The sequence below is a fragment of the Patella vulgata genome, chromosome 3, assembly GCF_932274485.2.
Source record: "Patella vulgata chromosome 3, xgPatVulg1.2, whole genome shotgun sequence".
NCBI lineage: Eukaryota > Metazoa > Mollusca > Gastropoda > Patellidae > Patella > Patella vulgata.
The window spans coordinates 83,390,749-83,416,983 of NC_065881.2; the positions used below are offsets into that span (position 1 = coordinate 83,390,749).

The 26,235-nt window shown below is 38.6% G+C and overlaps 2 protein-coding genes across 2 annotated transcripts; both read left to right on the top strand.

Annotated features, from left to right (window-relative positions):
* Window positions 1–715: 715 nt before the first annotated feature.
* Window positions 716–13,979, top strand: LOC126816476 (derlin-1). The gene is made up of 8 exons (XM_050543094.2): window positions 716–990; window positions 2,422–2,533; window positions 3,332–3,396; window positions 4,515–4,541; window positions 4,924–5,019; window positions 6,730–6,782; window positions 8,680–8,790; window positions 11,539–13,979. Exons 1-8 carry the CDS (start codon window positions 832–834, stop codon window positions 11,672–11,674), a joined length of 759 nt encoding a protein of 252 aa, XP_050399051.1. The 5' UTR covers window positions 716–831; the 3' UTR covers window positions 11,675–13,979.
* A 3,044-nt stretch (window positions 13,980–17,023) lies between these two features.
* On the top strand, window positions 17,024–25,567 carry LOC126816466 (neutral cholesterol ester hydrolase 1). The gene is made up of 6 exons (XM_056099914.1): window positions 17,024–17,187; window positions 19,707–19,906; window positions 21,428–21,544; window positions 22,016–22,133; window positions 23,411–23,474; window positions 24,645–25,567. Exons 2-6 carry the CDS (start codon window positions 19,751–19,753, stop codon window positions 25,420–25,422), a joined length of 1,233 nt encoding a protein of 410 aa, XP_055955889.1. The 5' UTR covers window positions 17,024–17,187; window positions 19,707–19,750; the 3' UTR covers window positions 25,423–25,567.
* Window positions 25,568–26,235: the final 668 nt, after the last annotated feature.

The window sequence follows — 26,235 nt, forward strand, 5'->3', positions numbered from 1 at the left end:
GCCTGGACAGTAATTAAATTCTAATTTTCAAGGCTTCTTTTATGTGCACACTAAGATGTACATGGGACCTCAGTTTTTCAGCCAATCGGAACAACTACTAGCCGCTTTTCGTACTTTTTGAAGAAAGACATTTTGTTTGTTGGCAACTCTTATCATATAAACTACATGTAAAGTCTTACTTTTCGTGTCAGATATCTATGGAGAAAAAGATCGTTGGCATAAAAATATCAACTAAGCAATGACTCAATCTGGAGAATAATTTCAATATCAAGTAAATATAAAATGGGGCAGGGGAGGGGCTTAGCAAGAGTCAGAAAGAAATATGTTGTATGTGCTTCTAATACATTTACAATGATCTTCAGCTATAATAATTACAAGAATAATATTTGAACCATACCAAGACACCCCACAGTGGCGTTGCTTTAATAAAAAATAAAAAAGATTTCACACCTTAAGCCATCAACAAGACTGTTTTCATTTTTCTCAACTTTCACTTAAGGGTTGCGTACAATTTTCAGATGTCGGAGCAATATTTTATGGGCTGCATAATTATTAAATATCTGACTATGATTATGATATCAGTTTCAATTTTAATTCACAAGTTGTGAACTTAGATTATATGTTTACATGCATTTATTTTAAAAATACAATATTTTTCTCCAAAAATTTCGTTTCGAACGAAAACAATCGATCTAAATTTTAATGCAACCATTACTTCCGGCAACAAGGAAGCTTACTGGAGAGCCACGTCAGTTTCAAGAATTAGGATATTCTCAAGGCAAAAATTGGTTAATAGAAGGCGTAATTAAGAAGATATCAACACCATTAAAAATGGCATCAAACGACATAGGAGATTGGTATCGAAGTATACCGCCAATAACTAAATATTGGTTTACAGGATCCATTATTTTGCCACTGGCTGGCAGAATCGGTTTGTTATCACCGATGTGGATGATCCTGCATTTTGAATCATTTATTTACAAATTTCAGGTATATAGAGCAGTTAGATCTTTTTTTATTATTATTTTTGCAGGTGGCGGATGGGTGTGGGGTATATTATGTTCTTGCGTCATAAATAAAAATGAGAAATGAACGTTTGGCCTTATTTCAAACTTAAATTTTTAAAATCCATATTCTCCACCACAGGGTTGTCCAGTTTATTAATTTGTGTTAGCCTATAATTTAATACAGGGCAATAATATTTTGCTTCTGTCTAATGAGCTTAATAGGGTGCCCCACACAGCCAAAGGTTACTCTGTTAAAAGTTGAACACGCCACTGCGAATTTGTAGCTTTAACAGTGACTAGTCCCAAACTGATTTCTGGCTAGGCACACAATGCGAGAACACTCAGCAGTATGGTCAATGAGGCTATAAATAGCTATCGCACATGAAGTATTTTACATGTCTATCAACTATTAAAGCCGTAAAAAATTTATTGTTGCCACTGTCCGGGCAAAATTCCCCTCATAGTCATAGCACACTTTACATGTACCGTATGTCATATGCCTGTGTTCATTAGCCCAGTCGGATTTCATTTTCTGTCTCTGGCGTTGGGATATAGAGTGTGGTTTGGTTTCGTAGTCCCAGACATGAATTCATACATGTGAATAATTACACAGTTTAAAGACATGCTGTGGTGCATGTATTAAACTGGTTATCCGCTATATTATATCAGTAATAATATCAAAGGTTAAATCACCAATTTTGACAATGAATGGCAAAGCCTTTCTAGGAAACAGGATAGCAAATATATGCAAGTACCAAATGTGGAAGTAATAGACCAGAAGCCCAATGCATGTATCAATGAATGTCTAGTTGGGTGTGGGGGGACATGGCATTTTGGGAGTGGAATACCACACCCATCACCAGATACCTGATGGACTTACATTCTGATGATACCACCAGATATATACATGCATTGATACCATATAGGAGAAAACTGGTACACTTTTCAGCTAGGTTGACCCTTCTGGACTCACGCTCTATAAGTCCCCTGTCACATACAATGTAGATTGAGACCTTTTTTTCAGAAAGACTAAATTTTTATACCTTTAATATCTGATACAGATTTTCTTATTTTATTTTACCTGACCTTTTTAAAGGGCTTATGTAGGCATGAGTGGATTAAAGGCGTTGACTGGGCTGCATCTAGGGGGCCCCTAAATTAGTTCTAAAAAAGGTAGTACCATAAAAAAATTTGTCATTTATTAGTTGTTTGTGCAGTCAAATAAATCTACATGTATCTGTCTACCATACGGGACATACACAAACTGTTTGAGTGTGACTAACAATCACCTGAATATGCCCCCTTTAAACTGTTGATACAATGGCCCCTGGTGACAATTATCAGCCAAGGATCCCTGATATTGAAATTGTCTCCTGTAGATGTGTTTCACAGTTCACCTTCTATTTTGTTTCAGTTCTGGAGACCACTAACAGCTGTGTTGTTTTATCCAATTGCTGGTCCTAAAGGATTTCATTACCTCATCAACCTCTATTTCTTGTACTCATACTCAACTAGATTAGAAACAGGTAGGCTGATTAATCTAGACTATATTCATACTCAACTAGATTAGAAAAAGGTAGGCTGATTAATCTAGACTAGATGGAAACATCTAGACTAGATAGAAACAGGAAGTCTGATTAATCTAGACTAGATAGAAACGGGTAGGCAGATTAATCTAGACTACATAGGTACATGTAGGCTGATTAATCTAGACTAGATAGAAACAGGTAGGCTGATTAATCTAGACTATGTTCTTACTCAACTAGATTAGAAATGGGTAGGGGAGCCACAGTGGCTAAGTGAGTAAGACATTGGTTCGCTAGTTTGGATGTCACAGGTTCAATCCCAGTGTTGGCCAAAAAAGTTCATCAGGATTTTCCGGCATGGTTTCTCCTTGTCAGGTGCAGGACGGACGGCCTGACAAGGACAGCTGTCTAGTTGTTTGGATGATATGTGTATACATTGGCGTGCATGTAAAAGATCCCTTGGCAGGTAGAATTCGATATTAGAGTAGGCTTGATAAGAAACAGGTAGGCTGATTAATCTGGACTGTTGTTATTTTATTTGTTGAGAAACAGGTATGTAAACTGATTATTAAACCAGGTAAAATTTGGACGTAGTAATAAATTATACTCTCCTTTTTTTCTGATATTTGAAAGTTCACGAATGCATGTATGGCATAAAATTACACAGGAACTGTTAAAGGTAGCATTTCATTTGAAAACTTGGTAAAAAATTATTTTGCAAAATCATGCAGATAAAAAAAATATACATGTATGGCAATTATCACTTATAACCTATATTTTCTTTTCTTTTATTTTCAGGAATATTTGATGGTCGTCCAGCAGATTATGTTTTCATGCTGGCATTCAACTTAATATGTTTAACTGTATCCTTGTTACTCTTGCTTAACCTGTTAAAGCGAGAATTTCAAATTTTCTAAGAAAGTCAAAATATAATTATATCTATGTCTTTTGCTCAATAGGTTATCAACTCACTATTATACGATCATGGGCATTATTTCCCACCCTTAAAAATCTATGACACAGGAAATAACAACACAATTATCTCCCCTGTTTTGCTATTGACAACACGGGGCAGCCATTTTCCAAAGTTGGAATTTGAAGTCAAAAATGATATTTTTGCCAATTTCTCAACTGGAAATAGCGAATTATAGGATTAATAGGATTATAGTTTAACAAGGTAGGACTGTTTATGGATACCATCTATTTTAAGGCTTTATTTTAATACATTTTAAAAATATAACTTGAAAATTTGAAATTTTCGCTTTATGTGCGTAGGTTGTTATATAACGTCCTGGACAACTGTCACACACTGTGTGTAGGGCGTAATATAACGCCTTGGAGGTATTTTCCCCAACCTATTCTTAGAACATAGTACATTGTTCTTCGTCACTTCGTCAAATTAAGTACACAATAGGGGTTAGTTAACGTTTGAAAAATGTCACGCTTAACGGGTTAATACTAGCTTTTTAACATCCATAATGATAATAATCATTGGCAATTTTATCATTAAATACTACACCAAATAGCTCCATTAAAGATACATTATGTAAGATTTAGGTAAAGAACTGGCCATTCTTACTATAATAATTCATAAATAGATAATGTAAAATTAATTTATTGAAAATTTCATTCAAATTACTTCATTCTGAGCCAAGTTATCGCTGTTTGTAGTTTTGACAAGATGTGTGCATTGTTCAATGCTTAGCCTCGCTTCACCATTTTTAGATTAAATCAAAATATGGCTGAACTGTTCTAATCTACTTAATAGCGGAGGTCCCTTGTACACACTGCATGCACATAAAAGATCCCTTGACAGTTTGAATTCGATATAAGAATAGGTCGTAGTGCCGCTGTCCGGGCTAAATTTCCCTCATAGCACACTGTATAGCGTATGTCCTTCTTTATTAGCCCAGTTCAGAATAGAACAGTAGGACGTTAAACTCTATTTCATTTATTTTATTTATCCTGAACACAGTTTTAGATTTTAGGATTTGTAACAGAATTAATGGTAAGAACGTTTAAGTAAAATAAATTCATATTTTTTGATTCTTATTATTTTTAAACTTCATACATGTATTAAAAATTGGGGGGTTGGATGGCAGAATGGTTAGCATGTGCGGGTTGTATCATCAGGTCTGTCATTGAGGCAACTGTTGTGGTTTTGATTCCCTTGTTGTGCGGGACAAGTAAATTTAGCTGGTGCTGTTCTCTTGTAAATCTGTCCAACCTCGTGGGTTTTCTCCGGGTCCTCCGGTTTCTTCCCACTGCTAAAGGCCCCTATGTGCAAGCAAATTATTGAAATAAAACTGAACTATGTGTTAGTCCAGAAATAACCTAGATTTTGTCGAGTAGACGTTAAACCCCATTTCTCTCTCTCTATTCATTTCTAGTTGTTGATGGATCCTATGATATTAAGTGTTCTATACGTGTGGTGTCAACTGAATAAAGATCAAATTGTCTCCTTCTGGTTTGGAACAAGATTTAAGGTAAATTTAAAAATATAAATTTCAACATTAAGATGGAAGATGGTGTTTGTATTGAAGAAAAACATTAAATTATATTTCAGTAAACTACCGTGTTCATGTATTATCCCACAACAAATGAATTTAAGGGAGAATATTGCAAAGGACTGTGCTTCGGTCCGTCACAGGGTGGGAGAGGGTTGAGTATTCTAATGGTTTAACATGTGCGTGCTAGATCTTAAACTATTTCATTGAGTCAAGTGGAATGGTTTCAATTCCCCAATTGTATGTGACAAGGAGTAAGGTCCTTTTTTTAAATAATATTTTATTCAGGATGACTGAATGGTATTGGAGAACAGGCTTAGCTTGTAAAACCCCTCTCCCTATGGTGTAGGATCGTATGTTCAACATCGTAGGTTTCCTCAGGTCCTCAGGTCTTCTCCCACTGCTAACACTGTAACCCGGGTATCATTTAATCTTGTGTATCTAGCACTAATTTCTTTCACATATGTTTAATATACAATCTTTGTTCAAAAATTTGTAAAAACTGTTTAAAATCACCATAAATCATTTAATTTGTACTTCTGTCCAGTTTAAAGCTGACCATTCAATTTTGATAATGAGTGTCCAATTTATAAGTGTTTAATTTCTCAATCATTGTTAAAAAATAAACAACCCAATTGATTAATGATGTATAATGATTAATTTTTGAACAGTGATCAGGAAATTAAATACTTGTAAATTAGACACTCATTATCAAAATTAATCAGTCAGCTTTAAACTGGACACATGTACAAATTAGATGATTTTTGGTGATTTTAAACAGTTTTTGCAAATTTTTAAACAAAGATTTGATATTAAACGAATGTGAAAGAAATTAGTGCTAGATACACAAGATTAAACGATACCTGGGTTACAGTGTAAATACTCCTACGCGCAAGCAAATTATTGAAATAAAACTGACACTTATGTTAGACCCGGAATGACCAGGTTTTTGTCGAGTGGATGTTAAACCCCATTTCTCTCTCTCTCGGTCTGTCACTATATTGTTTTCTGGGCATATCTCATACAGCACTCTCAACCTATTATTAGAGTAATTGTGCATTTTACTAATTTTAAAAAGATTTCAGGTTTGATGATTTTTGTGTCTCCGCGGAAACACTTTGACGGGTCTCATATAAACCGTTCAAGATATTGTTATGGAATTTTGTACGCACTACAACCTATTAGAGTAGTTATGTCTAATACGAATTTAAAATTTTCGGATATGATAATTTTTGTGTCTCCATGGAAACACATTTCACCTGTAGGATGTTTTTTGACTGTCTTCTTGTTTTATTGCACATTCATTGATTCATCCCATCTTCATTAGCCCAGTCAGCAGAGCAAATCGACATTAAACCCCATTTTATTTCATTTCATTCAATTATTCTGCATTGACTGAGAAAGTTTATCAGGATTTTCTGACGTGCTTTTCCCTTGTCAGTGGTGTAGAAAAGAGGGCCTAACTATATACATGGTCCTGTATATACATTGGTGTGCACATAAAAGATCCCTTGGCAGTTGGAATTCGATATAAGAGTAGGCAATAGTGCCACTGTCCGGGCAAAATTTCCCTCATAGCACACTGTATGGCGTAAGCCCGTTTTCATTATCCCAGTCAGCAGAACAGTAGGATGTTAAACTCCATTTCATTTCATTTCATCTCATTCATTTATATGTTTTATATTATAGGCTATGTATCTACCATGGGTACTTCTGGCTTTCAACATGGTCATAGGACAAGGGTAAGAGTTCTTTTTTCTGTTTAAAATATATATCTTGTGTAACATGCCAACTAAACAATGAATAGAGTGGACTACACCCAGGACTACGTTCTTCCTACATACCCAACATTTCTATTCTTTTTAGTCCTGCACTAAACGAAGTCGAGGGAAGGAGTATTAAAATGAGCTCTGTTCATCCTTCTATCCTAATTTTGTGTCCGGGGTATATCTCATAAACTTTGTTATGGGTGAGAATATTAAAATGAGCTCTGTCCATCCTTCTATCCTAATTTTGTGTCTGGGGTATATCTCATAAACTTTGTTACGGGTGAGAATATTAAAATGAGCTCTGTCCATCCTTCTATCCTAATTTTGTTACCAGGGTATATCTCATAAACTTTGTTACGGGAGAGAGTATTAAAATGAGCTCAGTTAATCCTTCTATCCTAATTTTGTCATAAACTTTGTACGCACCTCAACCTTTAATAGAAACAACTTTGACTTAGTTTTTGGCATACAATAAGAATGAAGGATGTTGATGACTGATTCCAGGTTAATCATGTCAGTCTGTCTATTACATCCTGGAAAATGGATTTACCTCTCTTGGATTGTGTTAATAATTTAATAAGGGGGAGGGGAGGTAATAACTATGGTAATACTGGTCTCCAGTGGCAACCTACTTTGATTCATATTTGGGTGGTGATCTTAAACACGCATTATGCAAGAGCTAAATCTAAATTATTAATTAGACATTAATTAACTTATCCAGACCATAATCAACTCTCGATGTCAAGGCTAGCCTTCGATATCGACTGGATTAGAATCCTATATGCTGCAAACGCTGATTGTTAATTAAATCAAAACAATGGATAATCAAGACTGCTTTTTAATTTTAACGTACTAACTTTAGTAATGATGAACGTGACTAGGCGGAAATTTACAAAGCTGATATCTCGGTTCATAGTGGACCAATTTGACTGAAATTTTCAACAAATTCCCTTTACATTATCTAGTTTTTAACTATTATAGCGAGAACTGTCAGCTCTTTATCTAATCTCCCATAATGTATCTTTAATTAAACTATTGTGTGTCTTCTACATTTTGGGAGCCATAGTGACTAAGTGTGTAAGGATGTTTCCGTGTTCAATCATATGTTATTGAATGAATAAGTTCCTTCCGAATTGCCATCCTTCTTCCCTCTTGTCAGCGATGCAGGACTGGAGGGTCAAGCAAGGAAAAAGCATCTAGTTGGAGTGCACATAAAAGAATTCTTGACAGTTGGAACTCAATGAAGAATATGCAGAAACAACACTGTCCAGATAAAAATACACTCATAGTAATGCTCTCAAGCGTATTCCCTGGTTGGTGTAGACAAGTGGGTCGTTAAACCCGGGCAAAGAAAGAGCATGGTGGGATGAGACAAAAATTGATGTCAACTTCAGTGTGCACTTAAATAACCCTTGAATTTATTGAAAGGTAGCTAATATCCAGGCAAAATTCCTCTCATGCCCATCTTCATTACCCTTCTGTGCACAACAGTTTGTTGTAAAACTCCATTTAAGTGGGTAAGACGCTGGCTCACTAGTCTGGAGGTGCCATTGGTCGATAAAGTCATCAGGATTTTCCATTGTGGTTTCCCCTTGTCAGTGATGCAGTACGGAGGTCCTGATAAGGACAGCTGTCTAGTCGTTCAGATGGGACGAAAAACTGAGGTCCCGTGTACACATTGGAGTACACGTAAAAGATCACTTGGCAGTTGGGATTTAGATGTAAGATTAGGCCATAGTTCCGCTGCATGGGCAAATTTCCCTCATAGCACTCAGTATGGTATATGCCTGTCTTCATTAACCTAGTCGGAGTAGAACAGTAGGACGTTAAACCCCATTTTATTTCATTTCATATGTTTGTATGTTTTCAGAGGATTACAAGAATTATTAGGAATTGTCGTCGGCCATCTTTATTTCTTCCTTATGTTTAAATATCCACAAGATTTTGGTGGAGCCAGACTCATCAATGTTCCTGAATTTTTGTAAGTTATTTTAAATAATACTGTTCTTGGTCTGACGATGGGGGGGGGGGGGGGGGTTGGATGGCTGAATGGTTAGCCATACTAGTTGCAGTTGTTGTTAACGACTAATGCGCCAAAAAGAAGGGGGTTGGATGGCCGAATGGTTAGCACGTTCGCGCTGTATCATAAAGTCTGTCATTGAGTCGACTGGCGTGGTTTCGAATCCCCGGTTGTACGTGGCAAGGAGTAGGGTCGCCTGTCCAACCTCGTGGGTTTTCTCCGGGTCCTCCGGTTTCCTCCCACTGCTAAAGACCCCTACGCGCAAGCGAATTATGTAAATAAAATTAAACCATATGTTAGTCCTGAAATGACCTAGTTTGTGTCGAGTGGACGTAAAACCCCATTTCTCTCTCTCTCTGACGATGGGGATCTGTATCAAAACAATCATATACAAACAGATGTCTGTATTATAATCGGCCACAGTAGTTAGTTAGTTACGTTTTAGGCCTAGGACCATGTTTTTATTAAACATGCATTATGCAAGAGCTAAATCTGTCTATTGCAGGTCTTTCTTTAGGCCTGAAATGTTATCTAAATTATTAATTATACATTAATTAACCTATCCAAACCATAATCAACTCTAGATGGCATCGCTAGCCTGCGATCTTAAGTGGATTGTGAGCCGATTTACTGCATAACTTTCTTTCCCCATTAAACGATTAAATGGATAATCGAGACTATGCTGTTTATCGTACTGACTTTAGTAATGATGACCGAGGCTAGGCAGAAATTTGATTCGCTTAGTTCTCGGTTCATAGTGGATTAATTTGAATGAAATTTTCAGCAAATTGCTTTTACGTTATCTAGTTTTTAATTATTATAGTGAGAACTGCCAACTCGTTATCGAATCTCCCATAATGTATCTTTAAGTATGGAATGAATAAAAACAAGGGAATATACGGATGGACTATTTCTATTTTTCTTGTTTTCTCTTAACTAGTGACATTCAATTCTTTTTATGAAATGTCAGATATCCTTTTACAGTGTCATATTACAAATTTTCGTCTTCAAAGTAATTTGCCCACGTATGTGTTACCGCTCTTTACTTCAGTCAGTTATAAAGAAGGATAACTCTTGTTTTCTATTTTTTGCGTCACTTCCATTTCTTGAAATCTTCGTTACACATCTATCGTAGCAATGATCTCTGTGTTAAAATATATTTGGAATGTGTTTAACCAGTTCTATCATCACATATGTAATAATGACTGACACCAATATTGTCCTTTAACAGACTAAGATCTGTGTACACTAGGTCCTGTGTACAGATTGGCATGCACGTAAAAGAACCCTAGGCAATTTGAATTTGATGTAAGAGTAGGACGTAGTGCCACTGTCAGGGCAAAATTTCCCTCATCTAGCACACTAGATGGTGTATGACTGTTTATCCTAGACAGAGCAGAACGTTAAACCCCATTTCATTTCACTATCACCAAACGTTTACCTTCATGATTATGAATTAACGAATGTTAATTACAATTTAAGAGGAAATATTGATTGTATGATATTGCACAGGAGTTTGACCTTCTATCCGTATATATAAATGCATACACCATGTCCAACCAGACAATATACAATAAAAAAAGAACAGGAATGCAATGCCTGTTGAAGACTCGATTTTACCTGCTCTCGCTTCGGCTCGTATTTTTTCAACAATTCGTAATGTCAGGCAATCAAACCTCTGTCGATTCACTCAGATATGTTTTTTCTTCAATCTAGTCGTTTTCATTTGCATAAATACTCACACAAAACGATATCATAGCCACTTGTTTCCAATATTTACATTACTTTCGTCCGTTTCCATTTTGTCACGGCCGCCATGCGCTGACGTCACACAAAAAGCTAACCAACCTCTGAAGTCTTGTATACTTCCGCCCCAAAATGATGAATATTCACCAATACCTGGCAGAAAATGTATATGCAAACCCTCTTCTTCGATTCTACACCCAAAAGTCAACGAAAATCGCCATAATTAGGGGAAAATGGAAAGGGAGAGAAAAACAAAAAACATCTTTGGCACTTGTTTCAATGGTCTACTCACTGCGGATTGATTTTGTGTGACGTCAGCGCATGGCAGCCGTGACAAAATGGAAACGGACGAAAGTAATGTAAATATTGGAAACAAGTGGCTATGATATCATTTTGTGTGAGTATTTATGCAAATCAATACGACTAGATTGAAGAAAAAACATATCTGAGTGAATCGACAGAGGTTTGATTGCCTGACATTACGAATTGTTGAAAAAATACGAGCCGAAGCGAGAGCAGGTAAAATCGAGTCTTCAACACGCATTGCATTCCTGTTCTTTTTTATTATATATTGTCTGGTTGGACATGGTGTATGCATATATATACGGATAGAAGGTCAGACTCCTGTGGATATTGTAACATGTGGCTACAAGAAGAGAGAGAGAGAGAGACAAATGGGGTTTAATGTCCTCTCTCCTCTGAACACAAACTAGGTCATTTCGGGACTAACATATGGTTCAGTTTTATTTCAATAATTCACTTGCGCGTAGGGGTTTTTTAGCAGTGAGTGGAAACCGGAGGACCCAGAGAAAACCCAAGAGGTTGGATAGACGACCCTACTCCTTGTCACGTACAACTGGGTAATCAAATCTATACCAGATGACTCGGGCATCCAACCTCCTTTGTAGCTTAGGAGGGACTTATGGAAGATTATTATTATTATTACTTTTTTTTGTTTTTCAGATATAAATATTTCCCAAATCGTAGAGGCGGTATGGGTGGATTTGGTACAGCACCATCTAGCAGGCGCCAGCAGGATGGTAACAATGACAACCGGCGCCATGCATGGGGTCAAGGAAACCCCCTGGGAAATGATTAATTTATTGTATATATATATAAAAGAGAAGTGAATGAGTGGGTGAAACATAAGATATATATTTTGTGATTAGTTTGTTTATTTGTTCTTGAAAGGTAAAGCCCGGTTTCCATGTGCACGTTTTTTCACCGGTTTCATGGAAACAGTCCCATTGCACCAACTTTTTCGCAAACGAAAAATGTGCATATGGAGAACGAGCTAAACAACTTCAAATAATTCTTCTTCTCCTTCTTAAATAATTAACTGACTGTGGATATTTTGAAAGATCTCCCTCATGGGCAAGGATATCACAGAATTAATTCTGAGAATAACATCAGGATTCCTGTTTCAGGACGGACATTGAAATAGACCAGTTAGGGAAAATTTCTTGTCAGTCATTTTACAGAATTAAACCCTAAAATACAGTAAATACGATTCAATTTATAATATTCATGTGTAAAAAAGTCCACTATGGCCCTTCGTTTATTTGACGTTGGGCAAAAGAGAGAGAGAGAAATGGGGTTTAAGGTCAACTCTACACAAACTAGGTCATTTCGGGACTAACATATGGTTTAATTTTATTTCAATAATTCACTTGCGTGTAGGGGTCTTTAGCAGTGGGAGGAAACCGGAGGACCCAGAGAAAACCCACGAGGTTGGACAGGCGACCCTAATCCTTGTCACGTACAACCAGGGATTTTGACGTTGGGCAAGAAACATGTCTTGTAATTGTGATCTTATATTGTTAATTTGTTAATGGACGCTGTCATTGTTTTTTTGTTTGGTTATTAGGTCTTTTGGATCGGGGGGGAGGCGGGGAGATTTGACTATCCAGTACATCATTATGTAGCCTACAAACTTTTAAGATTAATAACTTTGTCAACTTCTCATAGGGGATACTTTATTGTATGTTCTGGAATTGTGCACATAAAAGATCCCTTGACAGTTGGAATTCGATTATAAGAGTAGGTCGTAGTGCCGCTGTCCGGGCAAAATTTCCCTCATAACACACTGTATACCGTATGTCCGTTTTATTAGCCCATTCAGACCAGAACAGTGGGACGTTAAACTCTAGTTCATAAAATGTGATAACTACTGTATTAGGTGTAAACCATTTGCTCTAAACATATTGGCGAAATATCATCTTTTCTTCGCATAAAATATTTGGCGTTACGTTTGATAATAAGACAAAGGCCGAGATTAAGTGATAAAATATACTTAGCCCAGTTCGGAGCAAAACAGTAGGATCTTAAACCCCATTTCATTTCATTTATGTTCTTGAATTGGGTTCTCTCAATCCCAAGCTAAGTTACAATCAAGTCAAAATGGGGATTTTTGGCAGCAATGCATGTGCTGGTTGAATAAGAAAATATCTGATATAAATAACTATTTAGTCCCAGTATCAAAACAAAACCATATCACTTACAATTGTTATTGACCTTTGACACCCTGTCATGTTGAATTGTAGAGTTGATCATATTTTGTTATTATTATGAGTATATTCATTGTCAAATAATTCATTGTATATTGTAAATTAATCTGTCATCTTGTATGTCATAATATCATGTTTTTATTTCTGGCTTTTCATATGTTGCTACATGTTTTTCATATGTAGATACATGGTTTTCATAAGTATGTGTTTTTGATGGTTTTCATGTGTTGCAACGTGGTTTTCATGTGGTGCAACTTGTTGCCATATTGTTTTCATATGTTGCTACATGTTTTTCATATGTAGATACATGGTTTTCATAAGTATGTGTTTTTGATGGTTTTCATGTGTTGCAACGTGGTTTTCATGTGGTGCAACTTGTTGCCATATTGTTTTCATATGTAGATGCATGGTTTTCATGTGGTGTAACATGGTTTTCATGTGGTGCAACATGGTTTTCATGTGGTGCAACATGGTTTTTATGCGTTGTCATATGGTTTCCATTTGTGCCATATGGTTTTCATTGTTTTTCTGTGTTGCAACATGGTGTTTCTATGTTGCAACATGGTTTTTCTGTGTTGCAACATGTTTGACATATATAGATATATGGTTGTCATATGTAGATATATGCTTTATTTTAATTCATCATATCTTTGTAAATACTTAATGGAATGGAATCATTTTTTTTGACAAAAAGATTGTAGTTTTCATGGGATTCAAAATCCCTCCTATGACGATCAGAGACGATCAGGTAGGGTAATATTAATGGGACTATTCCCAATCTTATGTAATATCTTGCCAACAGTAATTTTATGTTATACTGTTGAAAGCTTTGTATAGAATCGTGTTAAAATCATTTTGTTGATACAGAATAATCCAATAAATATTATAAATTATCAATGTGGCTTTATTTTCTTACTTCATAATGCTCAAGGAGGGTTGGATGGCCAAATGGTTAGTGTGTGCACGTTGTATCATAAGGTCTGTCATTGAGTCAACTGTCATGGTTTCGATTCCCCAGTTTTAGGTGACAAGGAGTGGGGTCGCCAGTGCAATCACATCGGTTTTATTGAAATAAAATTGAACCATGTTTGTGTCGTGGAGGTTAAGTCAGTGACTAGTTGTTCGGATGGGATGAAAAACCGAGGTCCCGTGTGCACGTAAAAGATCCCTTGACAGTTGGAATTTGATATAAGAGTAGACTGTAGTGTCGCTGTCCGGGCAAAATTTCCCTCATAGCACACTATATGCGTGGTATGTTGATCTTCATTAGCCCAGTTCCAAGCAGAACAGTAGGATGTTAACCCCTCTCTCTCTCTCTCTCTCTCTCTCTCTCTCAAGAGTTGTTGTTCCTCATGCAGATCAGCCATCATCACGCCCCTGGGTGCCCTGTGTAAATCGTTATACTTTATATACAGTCAACCTTGCTGTCTGGTGATTACTCTCTTTCTACCCAACTGCATCACTGGGATCCAATCTTGCCTGTGTTGGATCAGAGATTCGTATCTATTCAGACCCAACCCAGGGGCGGATCTAGGAATTTTGAAAAGGGGGGGCGCCGCAAAATGAGGGCATTGACAGCGGAGACGGGGCACGCTGACGATAAAGGATAAAGCACACGGCCGAGAAACTTTTCTCATAAAAAGTTTTGATTTACAAAAAAAAATTATGTAGCTGAGCAGGGGGGGGGGGTCGCCCCCCCCCCCTCTGGATCCGCCCCTGCCGGCAGCTAAACAACAAAAATTCGTTTGAAAGTGAAAGCATTAATTAGACCAGACTGGTGTGTTTGAGTTGATGGTTTGAGTCATTTGGGATCCCTGCAACGGGTTGGGAACGGACATTTTTGGGTCTGAGAAAAGGCACTTTCAGCAGTAAAAAAGGGCACTGTCGAAAATTAGGGTGCGCGCCCTTCGCCCCCCCCCCCCTTGGATCCGCCTCTGCAACCGTATCATTGAGATCCAATCTTGCCTGTACTGGAACACGGATTCTCCACCCATTTACCGTACCTATTTCTACCCAACCGTATGACTACAATTACCGTACCTCGTATGACGAAGATCCAATCTTGTCATGCGGTGTTTCATGGATTCTTCTAGTTCTTTTTGGACCTTTCTCTGAACGGACGATTACAGTAATTTAGGTTATACCCTGTATCACTTAGACCCGGATACAACCCTTTTGGATGGAATATACTGGGCACGATGGGGGGTTGGATGGCCGAATGGTTAGCACGTGCGCGCTGTATCATAAGGCCTGTCATTGAGTCAACTGGCGTGGTTGCGAATAAATAGGATTGCCTGTCCAACCTCGTGGGTTTTCTCCGGAACCTCCAGTTTCCTCCCACTGCTAAAGACCCCTACGCGCAAGCGATTGATTGAAATAAAATTGAACCATATGTTAGTCCCAAAATGACCTGGTTTGTGTCGGAACTAACATATGGTTCATTTTAATTTCAATAATTCGCTTGCGCGTGGGGGTCGTTAGCAGTGGGAGGAAACCGGAGGACCCAGAGAAAACAGGCGACCCTACTCCATTTCACATACAAGCGGGAAATTGAAACCACACCGGTTGACCCCATGACAGACCTTATGATACAACGCGAAAAGCATTCGGCCATCCCACCCCCCTCCCTCAAACAAAATGTGTGAAAGGAAGACATTTTAAATATGTAAAAACGGAAGAATTAAACAATTTATTCAATTAAATAGAACGCATCATGTACATCAAAAATAACAGCATAATTCATTTTTTTAAAAATTAATTTTTTATTTCACTCTTTAATTGGATGCCACCCCCTCCCCATTCCCCTGAAATGGATATGCCCGGGACAGTACTCTGTATTTTGTTTTGTTCATGTTTCCCAGTCATCAGTACAAAGTTTATTATATAGAGAGTGTATATTCAAGTCGACACGAAACCATTTCCGTTAAAAGGATGCTTGAGTTAAGTGAAACGAGTATGGTTAAACTACTTTAGTCAGGCAGAATCTATAATATTGGTTATAAAATTATCAAGGCCGCCATTGTTGAGAATTTCTCGCTTTCTAAACTATCTCACCGCGCTGTTTTTTGTGCCGATTGTTGGACGGGGGACCGATAAGTTATTTGTTTAACGTCCTACTGTTCTGATATATGACTGGGCTACATGTCCGCTAATGTGTACATGGGACCTCAGTTTTTTCTGTCCCATCTGAACGACTAGACACTGTCCTTGCCCGGCCCGTCATCCTGCACGACTGACAAGGGGGAACCGCGCCAGAAAATCCCAAGAAACTTTCTCGGCCATCACCGGAGCGAACGCGAGACCTGGTTAGCGAGCCAACGTCTTACTCACTGAGTACATGAATATCTGACACTACATGAATTTGTGACCAGTTTTAGTGGAAGGTCGCGTCAGGGGTCATGTGAGCGTCCCATGATTTTGCATGAAGAACAAGATCCCGCCCGGGTCCCCAAAAACAATATCTATATGTGAGTGCGGGGGAGAGGGGAGCCCCTCCCAGTGCTGCCGAGTAATATTGGGCTGTGTGTAACATGCTAGAATCGATTTGTAGAAAATCTGACCCACTGGTTGAGCATTGTGATTATATAATATTGGAACCGCATTGAAACCGTGTGATTTTTTAACATTTGCGAGGGGGCGCAAAAACTGAAGAGGGCGCAAAAACTCAAACCCTGACGCAAAGCTCGTCATTGCGTCCCTCTCACTGAGCTCCTGAGCAAAATTGTGCTCATGGCACACACCATGGCGTTTTCCCATCTTTATTTTCCAGGATGTAGACAAAAAATAAGACGCTAAACCCCATTCCATTTCAAGCCGGAAATTCGTAATTACGGGAAATCACGATGTAGGTCGAATACGCTATATTAGTTTGAGCATCGTTAATTTTAACAGTATTTTTTTAACAGTGTAAAACACAGTCATTATCACTCGATGTACCTTGGACAGAAGTTCAACAAATGAACTGATTGTTGATGTTAGTACCCTGGTTTATTTAACTGATAAATTAAACAAATTAACCTGTCAACACACACAGAGAGAGGGGGAGAGATTATCTATAATATCTATAATAGTACATAGCGTGATGCATCTACTACTATAGAACAAGGTAAGTCGCTGTTCTATTTGTTGGCATTCGAATGAAAAAAGAACCATGAATTGAAATGGGGTTTTAAGACCTACTCTTCTGCTCTGACAGGAAATTCGTTGACGAGTAGGCGGAAATATCGCTGTCCGGGCCAGATTCTCCTCATCGGATATTATATGGCTCGTTCTGAAATGAAATGAAATGGAGTTTAACGTCCTACTGTTCTGCTCCTAACCTGGGCTAATGAAGACGGGCATACGCCATACAGTGTGCTATGAGGGAAATTTTGCCCGGACAGCGGCACTACGGCCTACTCTTATATCGAATTCCAACTGCCAAGGGATCTTTTACGTGCACGCCAATGTGTACACGGGACCTCGGTTTTTCGTCCCATCCGAACGACTAGACAGCTTTCCTTGTCAGCCCCTCCGTCCTGTATCACTGACAAGGGAGAACCACGCCGGAAAATCTGGATGAACTTTCTCGGCCAATGCAGGGATCGAACACCCGACCTCCAGGCTAGCGAGCTAGCGTCTTACCCACTTAGCCACGTGATCCCCATGGCTCGTTCTATTCTCATCTTCATTAGCACGACTGATGAGTAAGGCCTGGGGCTTGTTTCACAAAATTTGAACTAAGATAAAATCCAAATTTTAGGAATTTGATTGGATAATATTAGATTGATTTTAATGCTTAGCCAATCAAAATTAAAGTATCTACATGTACTAAAATTTGGATTTTATCTTTAGTTAAGATTTCGAGAAACAGGGCACAGGACGTTAAACCCCATGGAAGTGTGCACTTCAAATGTTAAAGTGTGTATGGTTATATTCTTTGCGCGCTGTATCATAAGGCGGTTTCACTTCGCCGGAGTTGGGTCGCCTGTTCACCTTTTTTTTTTTCTTTTTTTTTTTTAGTGGCATTAATCAACTTAAGGCTAGTAATTTCAACAAAGACGTAACTGTTGTTTTATTTTGAAAGCTAAACGTTTAATTTACGGTTCAATACTGTTTGTATTCATGGTTCAATACTGTTTGTATTTACGGTTCAATACTGTTTGTATTTACGGTTCAATACTGTTTGTATTTACAGTTCAATACTGTTTGTATCTACGGTTCAGTACTGTTTGTATTTACGGTTCAATACTGTTTGTATTTACGGTTCAATACGGTTTGTATCACGGTTCAATACTGTTTGTAGCTACGGTTCAATACGGTTTGTATCTACGGTTCAACACTGTTTGTATCCACGGTTCGATACTGTTTGTAGCTACGGTTCAACACTGTTTGTATCCACGGTTCGATACTGTTTGTAGCTACGGTTCAATACTGTTTGTATTTACAGTTCAATACGGTTTGTATCTACGGTTCAATACGGTTTGTATCTACGGTTCAATACTGTTTGTATTTTTGAATTACATACACGTACATTGAGTCCTCTTAATGTTGTCATTGCTTAGGACATCTAAAGGACTTGTCGCGCCATCCGAACAACGTCGGCAACGACCTTGTTACAAAGTTCATCGGGGTTTTTTTCCGGCGCCCCACCCGCACAGAGAGCTTGGCAAGGATCCACTCTCCCAAACAGAGTTGTCTTTGCTTGCAGTTCATCGAATGCTGGATAGCGAGACTGGTGTGGAGAATGGCAAGGAACAACGTATAGTCGTTCGGATGGTACGAAAAGCCTAGGTCCAGTATACATATTGGCTGTTGGAATTCGATATAAGAGTAGGCCGTAGTGCCGCTGTCCGGGCAAAATTTACCTAATATCACACTGTATAGCGTATGCCCGTTTTATTAGCCCAGTCGGAGCAGAACAGTGGGACGTTAAACCCTAGTTCATAAAATGTGATAACTACTGTATTAGGTGTAAACCATTTGCTCTATGGTAAAATATTTTGCGTTACGTACGATAATAAGACAATGGCCTAGATTAAGTGATAACATATGCTTATCTAGACCATATTTTATCGGACAACAGTTATTTATCTTAAATATGCATCTCTGATAAATAAAACAATTATTGCATATGATTAATAGACCTATTTTTTAATTTGTGTTTAGATTGTGTTTACTGTATAACACTGACACAAATAATATTTCTACAGCCAGAGTTGAGTTCTCCTTTAAATTTTAATCCTCTCGTTACAAAGTCATCGTCGCTATGACGTTAAAACTCGAAACCGCCTTACCACAGAGCTTTATAGCTCCGTCCTTTGTTTATCTTATAATGAAAGCTCCGTCCTTTGTTAATCTTATAATGTCAGTCATTCTACAAGAACTCTCTGTAATAGACCGTTTCATTGGCTAATCCCTCACTTCAACCAGAACGCCGGTAATATAACAACTCTTCCAGATCCTAGTGTAGTAAAGACAAGTAAAACGAAATTTTGAACTATAAAAAACGAAACGAAACAGGATCTGTGTTTTAATCAGATGGATTGCCCATAATAGTAATTGTTATCCATAAACAGTGCGTTATACTGTTACATTTGATTATGTTCCAATTACTAAATGTCAATTGAAATTATTGTATTTTAGGAATTTTGAGCCAAGAAGAGGGATTGGATGAAGACAGTGACAAGATGTGTACGAAGAGTATTTTATTGTTGTTTACACTTGGTGTGCTATTAATAGCCTACAGGATGTACAACATATTACAGAGACCAATGCCATTAGACCTCGATCAACCAGAAAAACTTAGATTTGTCGACGAACTCGGCAGAATCGCTAGATTCTTGGTAAGGTTTCATGCATCCTCGGTATCCCCAGTGATCTCATTCCGTTCTAGTAGAATGGGATGAGACAATCTGGTTAAAACACAGATCCTATTTCGTTTCGTTATTATAGTTCAAAATTTCGTTTTACTAGTCTTTACTACACTAGGATCTGGAAGAGTTGTTATCATTGACATGTTCTGGATGATGTGAGGGTTTAGCCAATGAAACGGTCTGATACAGCGAGCTGTTGGCATGTGGCACACGAAACTGTGGGTAATCCACTAGTAACATCAATGCTGATTGGTTAATCAAATGTCTGACATCATAGGGTCATAAGTCGGTCTTTTGACCCCTGACGTGGCCTATCGCTATAACTTGTTAGATATTCATGTAGTGTAGGCCATCGAAAGTATAAAAAAACGAAACGAAATATAGATCTGTATCTAAATCAGATTGGGGGTGAGACGACTGGGGATACCGAACGTGAGTTTCATGCAATGGAAAGGAAACTGAAATACGGCGGGTGCGGTTGTGACACTATCCTGTGTCGCGGTACCAAATAAAACCGACCATCAATTAACTAAGTTTATATAATTAAACAAATACAGCAAACTAAAAAGTTATGATAGTACTTTTCGAGTTATTAAATTATCCGCGGTCTGAGTTTAATGTCCTTTCTGACTCAGACCTAACGGCTTAAACGTGGCAAGAATCGCATACTTCTTGATAGTTCTACACAATGTTTGCAGTAGGATGATGTGTTCATCCTAGCCTCTAAGCCGAGGAGGCTATAGGTATAGTGATCTCCCGAGCTCCAAAAGATCGTCTGAGGGTAAATCAAACCCGCTCTATAATATATAGAAAATGTAATGCGTCATCTATTAGGGCGGGACAATTACCATTTTTGGGTAAGTGTTTCATATGGGCACCGTTTAACGTCAACATTACTCTATTTAACTGGACGAATTCATGCACGAGATGACTGGACGATAGCAGCCTACTTTCCAGAAATGGATACTGACATAAATGTGCAGGACTGAGGAGGGCCTGGCAAGGACAGCTTTTTAGTCATTCGGATGAGACGAAAAACCGAGGTCCCGTGTATACATAAGCGTGCACGTAAAAGATCCCTTGGCAGTTGGAATTCGATATAAGAGTAGGTTGAAGTGTCGCTGCCCGGGAAAAATTACCCCCATAGCACACTGTATAGCGTATGCCTGTCTTTATTAGACAAGTCGGAGCAGAAAAGTAGGACGTTAAACCCCATTTCATTTCATTTCAATTTAATCATTATCTTTTATAGTTGTGTTTAATTTAATCTTTATATTTTATAGTTAATCTTTATATTTTATAGTTAATCTTTATATTTTACAGTTAATTAAATCTTTATATTTTATAGCATTCGGCAAACCTCAGCAGATTCCAGTACCCTACATCTAGATGTAGGGCACCGGAATCTGCCTAGATGTAGGGTACCGGAATCTGCCGAGGTTTGCCGAGTGATTTTATAGTTGTGTTCAACTTAACCTTTATCTATTATAGGAAAATGGATTGGAATATCTGGGTATAACACCAGCCTCTCGTCCTTTAAAAGTATTGGTAGATTTAGTTTTATCGTTGTTGACAAACCCAATTATTCGGATACCGGATAACATTAAGGTAAGAACATTCAAGTTAACCCAGTAGGGTCGACTGTCCATCTTCGTGGGTTTTCTCCGGGTCATCCGGTTTCCCCCGAATGCTGAAGGTGAGTTGGATAGCCGAATGGTTAGCAACGTACGCACTGTATCATTAGGTCTGTCATAGAGTCAATTAAGGCCGTCGGCCATAGTCGCCATTTTATTACCAAATCTGTATAACCTTAAAGATGCGTTATATAAGAATTAGATAAATAATTGGTCGTTCTCGCTATACAATTTCAAAAATAGATAATACAAAATAAACATATTGAAAAAATTTCATTCAAATTACATTATTTTGAGCGAAGTTATCAATAGTTGTAGTGCATTGATCGTAACTACCGTACTGGTCATTCGAGTCTTAGCCACATTAAGGCCTGCAAGCATAATGCCCGTTTAACAATCACAGAAATTTAAATCATCATTTTATTTTATTTATTTATATTTTCAGATAACAGAGGAGGTGTTTAACGGGGTCAAAGTTCATGTTTATACTCCAACGGGTGGCAGTAAACCTCTACCAGTATTTGTGTTTTTCCATGGCGGTGGGTGGACGTGGTTCTCTGTTGGTGAGTAGTTAACGGGGTTTTAAGCTAGATTCCCACTTGGTGAGTAGTTATCGGAGTCTTAAGCTAGATTCCCACTATCACGATTCGTGCTACGATTGAATTCGTGGTTTTAATCGTTGAGTAATGATCAGGCCCGTAGCCAGCGGGGGCCAAAGGGGGGCAATGCCTTCCCTATAAAAATGTTTTGAACCCCCCCCCACCCGCCGAAAACAAATTTGGCGACCATAGCTCTGAAATACGTACTGTAGACTGTGCCGGGTGTGCCCCCCCCCCCTTAAAAACTTCACTGCCCCTCCGCAGCCAGGCTACGGACCTGGTAATGGTGATGATCCTGTCAGGTTTTATCAGGCGATCAGCTGTAGAAATTATGTTGATCGTATCGAAACGTATCCGCGGGGTTGCGTGGCCGAATGGTTAGTACGTACGGCTTGTTGTGATATGGGTGGTTGGATGGCCGAATGGTTAGCACGTGCGTGCTGTATCATAAGGCCTGCCATTGAGTCAATTGGCGTGGTTTCGAATCCCCGGTTGTACGTGACAAGGAGTAGGGTCGCCTGTTCAGCCTTGTGGGTTTTCTCCCGGTCCTGCGGTTTTCTCCCACTGCTAAAGACCCCTACGCGCAAGCGAATTATTGAAAGAAAATTAAACCATATGTTAGTCCCGAAATGACCTAGTTTGTGTCGAGTGGACGTTAAACCCCATTTCTCTCTCTCTCTCGAAACGTATCCGAACGTATCTGCACGTACCAGATCGTGGACTCAATAGGGACAATCCTGTTGTAAAGCATCGCACGACAGTGGGAACCTACATTTAAGAATGTCGTATCGTTCGAATTGGACTTATTTCCATTTGGCTACAATTCGTTTAGGATTGTTTAAACTCAGACCTAAATATTGCAATGGCTATCCACCCATCCATTCATCTAGCAAAGTGATTCTCAACCAGTGTGTCGCAAGTTCCTCCTAAGTGTGTCGCGAAATTTTGAACAGCACACTAAGAAAATGCGAAAGACCACGCGAGCCCAATTGAGTATTCACTGGTGTCTACTGATAAGTTCATAGCTGTGTTTTTCTTTATTTAGTTTGAGCCATTCTATGTGTCTATGACTTGTCTCTGTCTACGGTTGTATGCCGTCTATGGATTGCCATGTTTTTATTTCGCAAAAATATTTTTCATATATATTTTGCCAGGTGTGCCGCTATTTTTTCATGTGTTCCAAGGTGTGCCGTTGGCAAAAAAGGTTATTTATTTATTCATTTATTATTTATTTTCTCCAGGGACCTATAATGCAGCACTCAGGAACTTTGCCAATAAAACAAACCACGTGGTTATTGCTGTCGAGTAAGTAAAATATCTTTATATGAAAATTACGCTATCAATTAACACGTGTTGTGTCCTAGAACAGGGTATACTTTAGATGTGTTGTCGTATTTAGTCTATAATCATCATCCATCATAGCCTTAAGTTCGTTTTCCATGTGCGCGTGTTCGCATGGAGACGGTCCCATTACATTTGCATTAGAAGAAATTTTTCGCGCGTAAACGCATACATGGAAAACAGGCCTAAGGATCTTAGCAGTGGTCGCATCCAATGGTGCAGACTATATTCAATGTTCTAAAATAAAGCATCCAGGGTTAACTTCACGCTATCAGTTTAATTAGGCCTAAAGCTTAGCTCACAACCCGCCGTAGGGTTTGGCATGTTCCTGAAGCAACGACTGGACGAACTTATAGCTGTGTTATCTACAGACACGTGAGCAGTAGAGTCCAATCAGAGGTTGTGACATCGCGACCTCCACGGAAACCTTGACATTGAATAAACCTTGAACTTTGCAACTCGATTATCACAGGTAGACATTTTAGCTTGATAGCGCGAGACTTGGTATTCGCGACGATCGGGGAATCTGGACTTGTACCCAATCGAAATTAGTGCCGAAATATGCAGGGTATTACGTGAAGGCCTTGATAAGATGTACGTAGTTAAAGCGAGATCAAGCCTTCTATTGAAGATGAAGGTTTGGTAGCTCGCAGACCAGCTGCAAGAAGACGGCTGAAATCTGCATGACCAAAAGTCTCTACGGCCAATCTGCGATCTTCTACGGTGCCGAACACACACAAGTGACGCCTAAGTCTCATGTGCGGTTTTACTAAAATTCCTGCCGTAGACTGCCCGTATAGTAACACGTATGGCTTTTTGTGATCTGGGGGGTTGGATGGCCGAAAGGTTAGCGTGCGCGCGCTGTACCATAAAGTCTGCCATTGAGACAACTGACGTGGTTTCGATTCTTGACAAAGAAAGCCTCGTGGGCTTTTTCCGGGTTCTCCGGTTTCCCCCACTGCTAAAGACCCCTACGCGCAAGCGAATTATGGAAATGAAATTGAACCATATGTTATTCCCGAAATGACCTTTTTGTGTCGAGTGGACGTTAAACCCTATTGCTCTCTCTCACTCACTTTGTTTTGATCTAGGCCTATAGGCCTAATCTAATCTATCCACTGTTGTATTTTTCAGTTATAGAAAAGCCCCTCAAGATATATTTCCGGCAGCGTACGACGATTGTCTTGCAGTAACGGAACATGTTCTAGAAAACACGCAGACGTTAAATATAAAAAAGGACGCAATTTCATTGGCCGGTGACGGTTCCGGTGGAAATATTGCGGCTGCCGTTGCTATCGCGTTGAAGGAAAAAATAAAAATGCAGCTACTTATAAACCCGGCATTACAAATGGTGAATTTTAAAACCCCGTCTTATCAAGACAATGAGGATGTTTTAGCGGGACTGACATCTCCAGAAAAAGTAGCCGCTGCTTGGTTACGGTATGCAGGAATGCCACTCGATTTAAAATCTACGTTGCTAAGTAACCAACACATTTCATTAGACATTCATAAAAAATATTGGAACCTTTTAAACAGCAAATATCATGTTCCCAAATATCTGAATGTTACAAAGAAAAAAACAGTTTATCCACGCGAGAAAGCGGACAGGATTTCTTTTGTGTTTGATGAACTAATCGCAGATGTGCGTTTTTGTCCGATGTTGACGACTAAGCTCGACAATTTACCAAGTACGTACATTATTACGTCACAGTATGACGTATTGCGTGACGAGGCAATCATGTATTCTCACAGATTACAACAAGCGGGTATCAAGGTGAAATTACGTCACTATAAAAATGGTTTCCATGGATTTTTTCATTTTGCTCATCGGTGTTTACTGCAGTTTAAATCAAGCAAATTGGCGCTGGAACACCTGGTGTCGTTTCTAAACTTTAACAATTTTCACAACTGAAATATTTTCACATGAAAACATAATTGTATCATTTTAGTTTGTCGAAATTAGCCTGTTGAAAGCAACCAAATAATTTATATTGGCCTGTTGGAAAGCCTTGTGCACATGCGCAATAGCTGGTAATTAAAGTCCATGATTCCAATTTAATTAACAGCTGTCACGAATGAAGGCCGTATGATATCATTGCAGGGGGGTGAAATGAGATGGGGTTTAAAGTCCTAAGTACTTTTCTGTACCAACCAGGGTGTAATGGTTCCCGGTGTTCTTGGTATTCATACGCCTGTTTAAGGCATCCCACGATAACTCTTCACTGATTGATTAATGCTTAAAGATACATTATGGGAGATTCGATAACGAGCTGGCAGTTCTCACTTTGATAGCTAAAAACTAGATAATGTAAAGGGAATTTCCTGAAAATTTCAGTGAAATTGATTCACCCTGAACAGATTTTAGCGATTGAATTTTCGACCTAGCCTCGATCATCATTACTAAAGTCGGAACGATAAAAACATAGTTTCGGTTATCCATTTAATGTTTAAATCATGAATGAAAGTTGAGCAGCAAATCGGATCCAAATCCAGTAAATATCAAAGGCTAGCTTTGACATCGAGGGTTGATTATGGTCTGGATAAGTTAATTAATGTCTAATTAATAATTCAGATACTATTTCTGCCACATCCAACTACAATAAAGTATATAATCCTAACCGAAACGGGTAGAAATCATCGTATTTAAAATCGAAGCTTTAAGCCGTTACTAGGACACGCCATTTTAAACGGGAAATGTATGGCTGTGTATGTCGGATAAAAACGA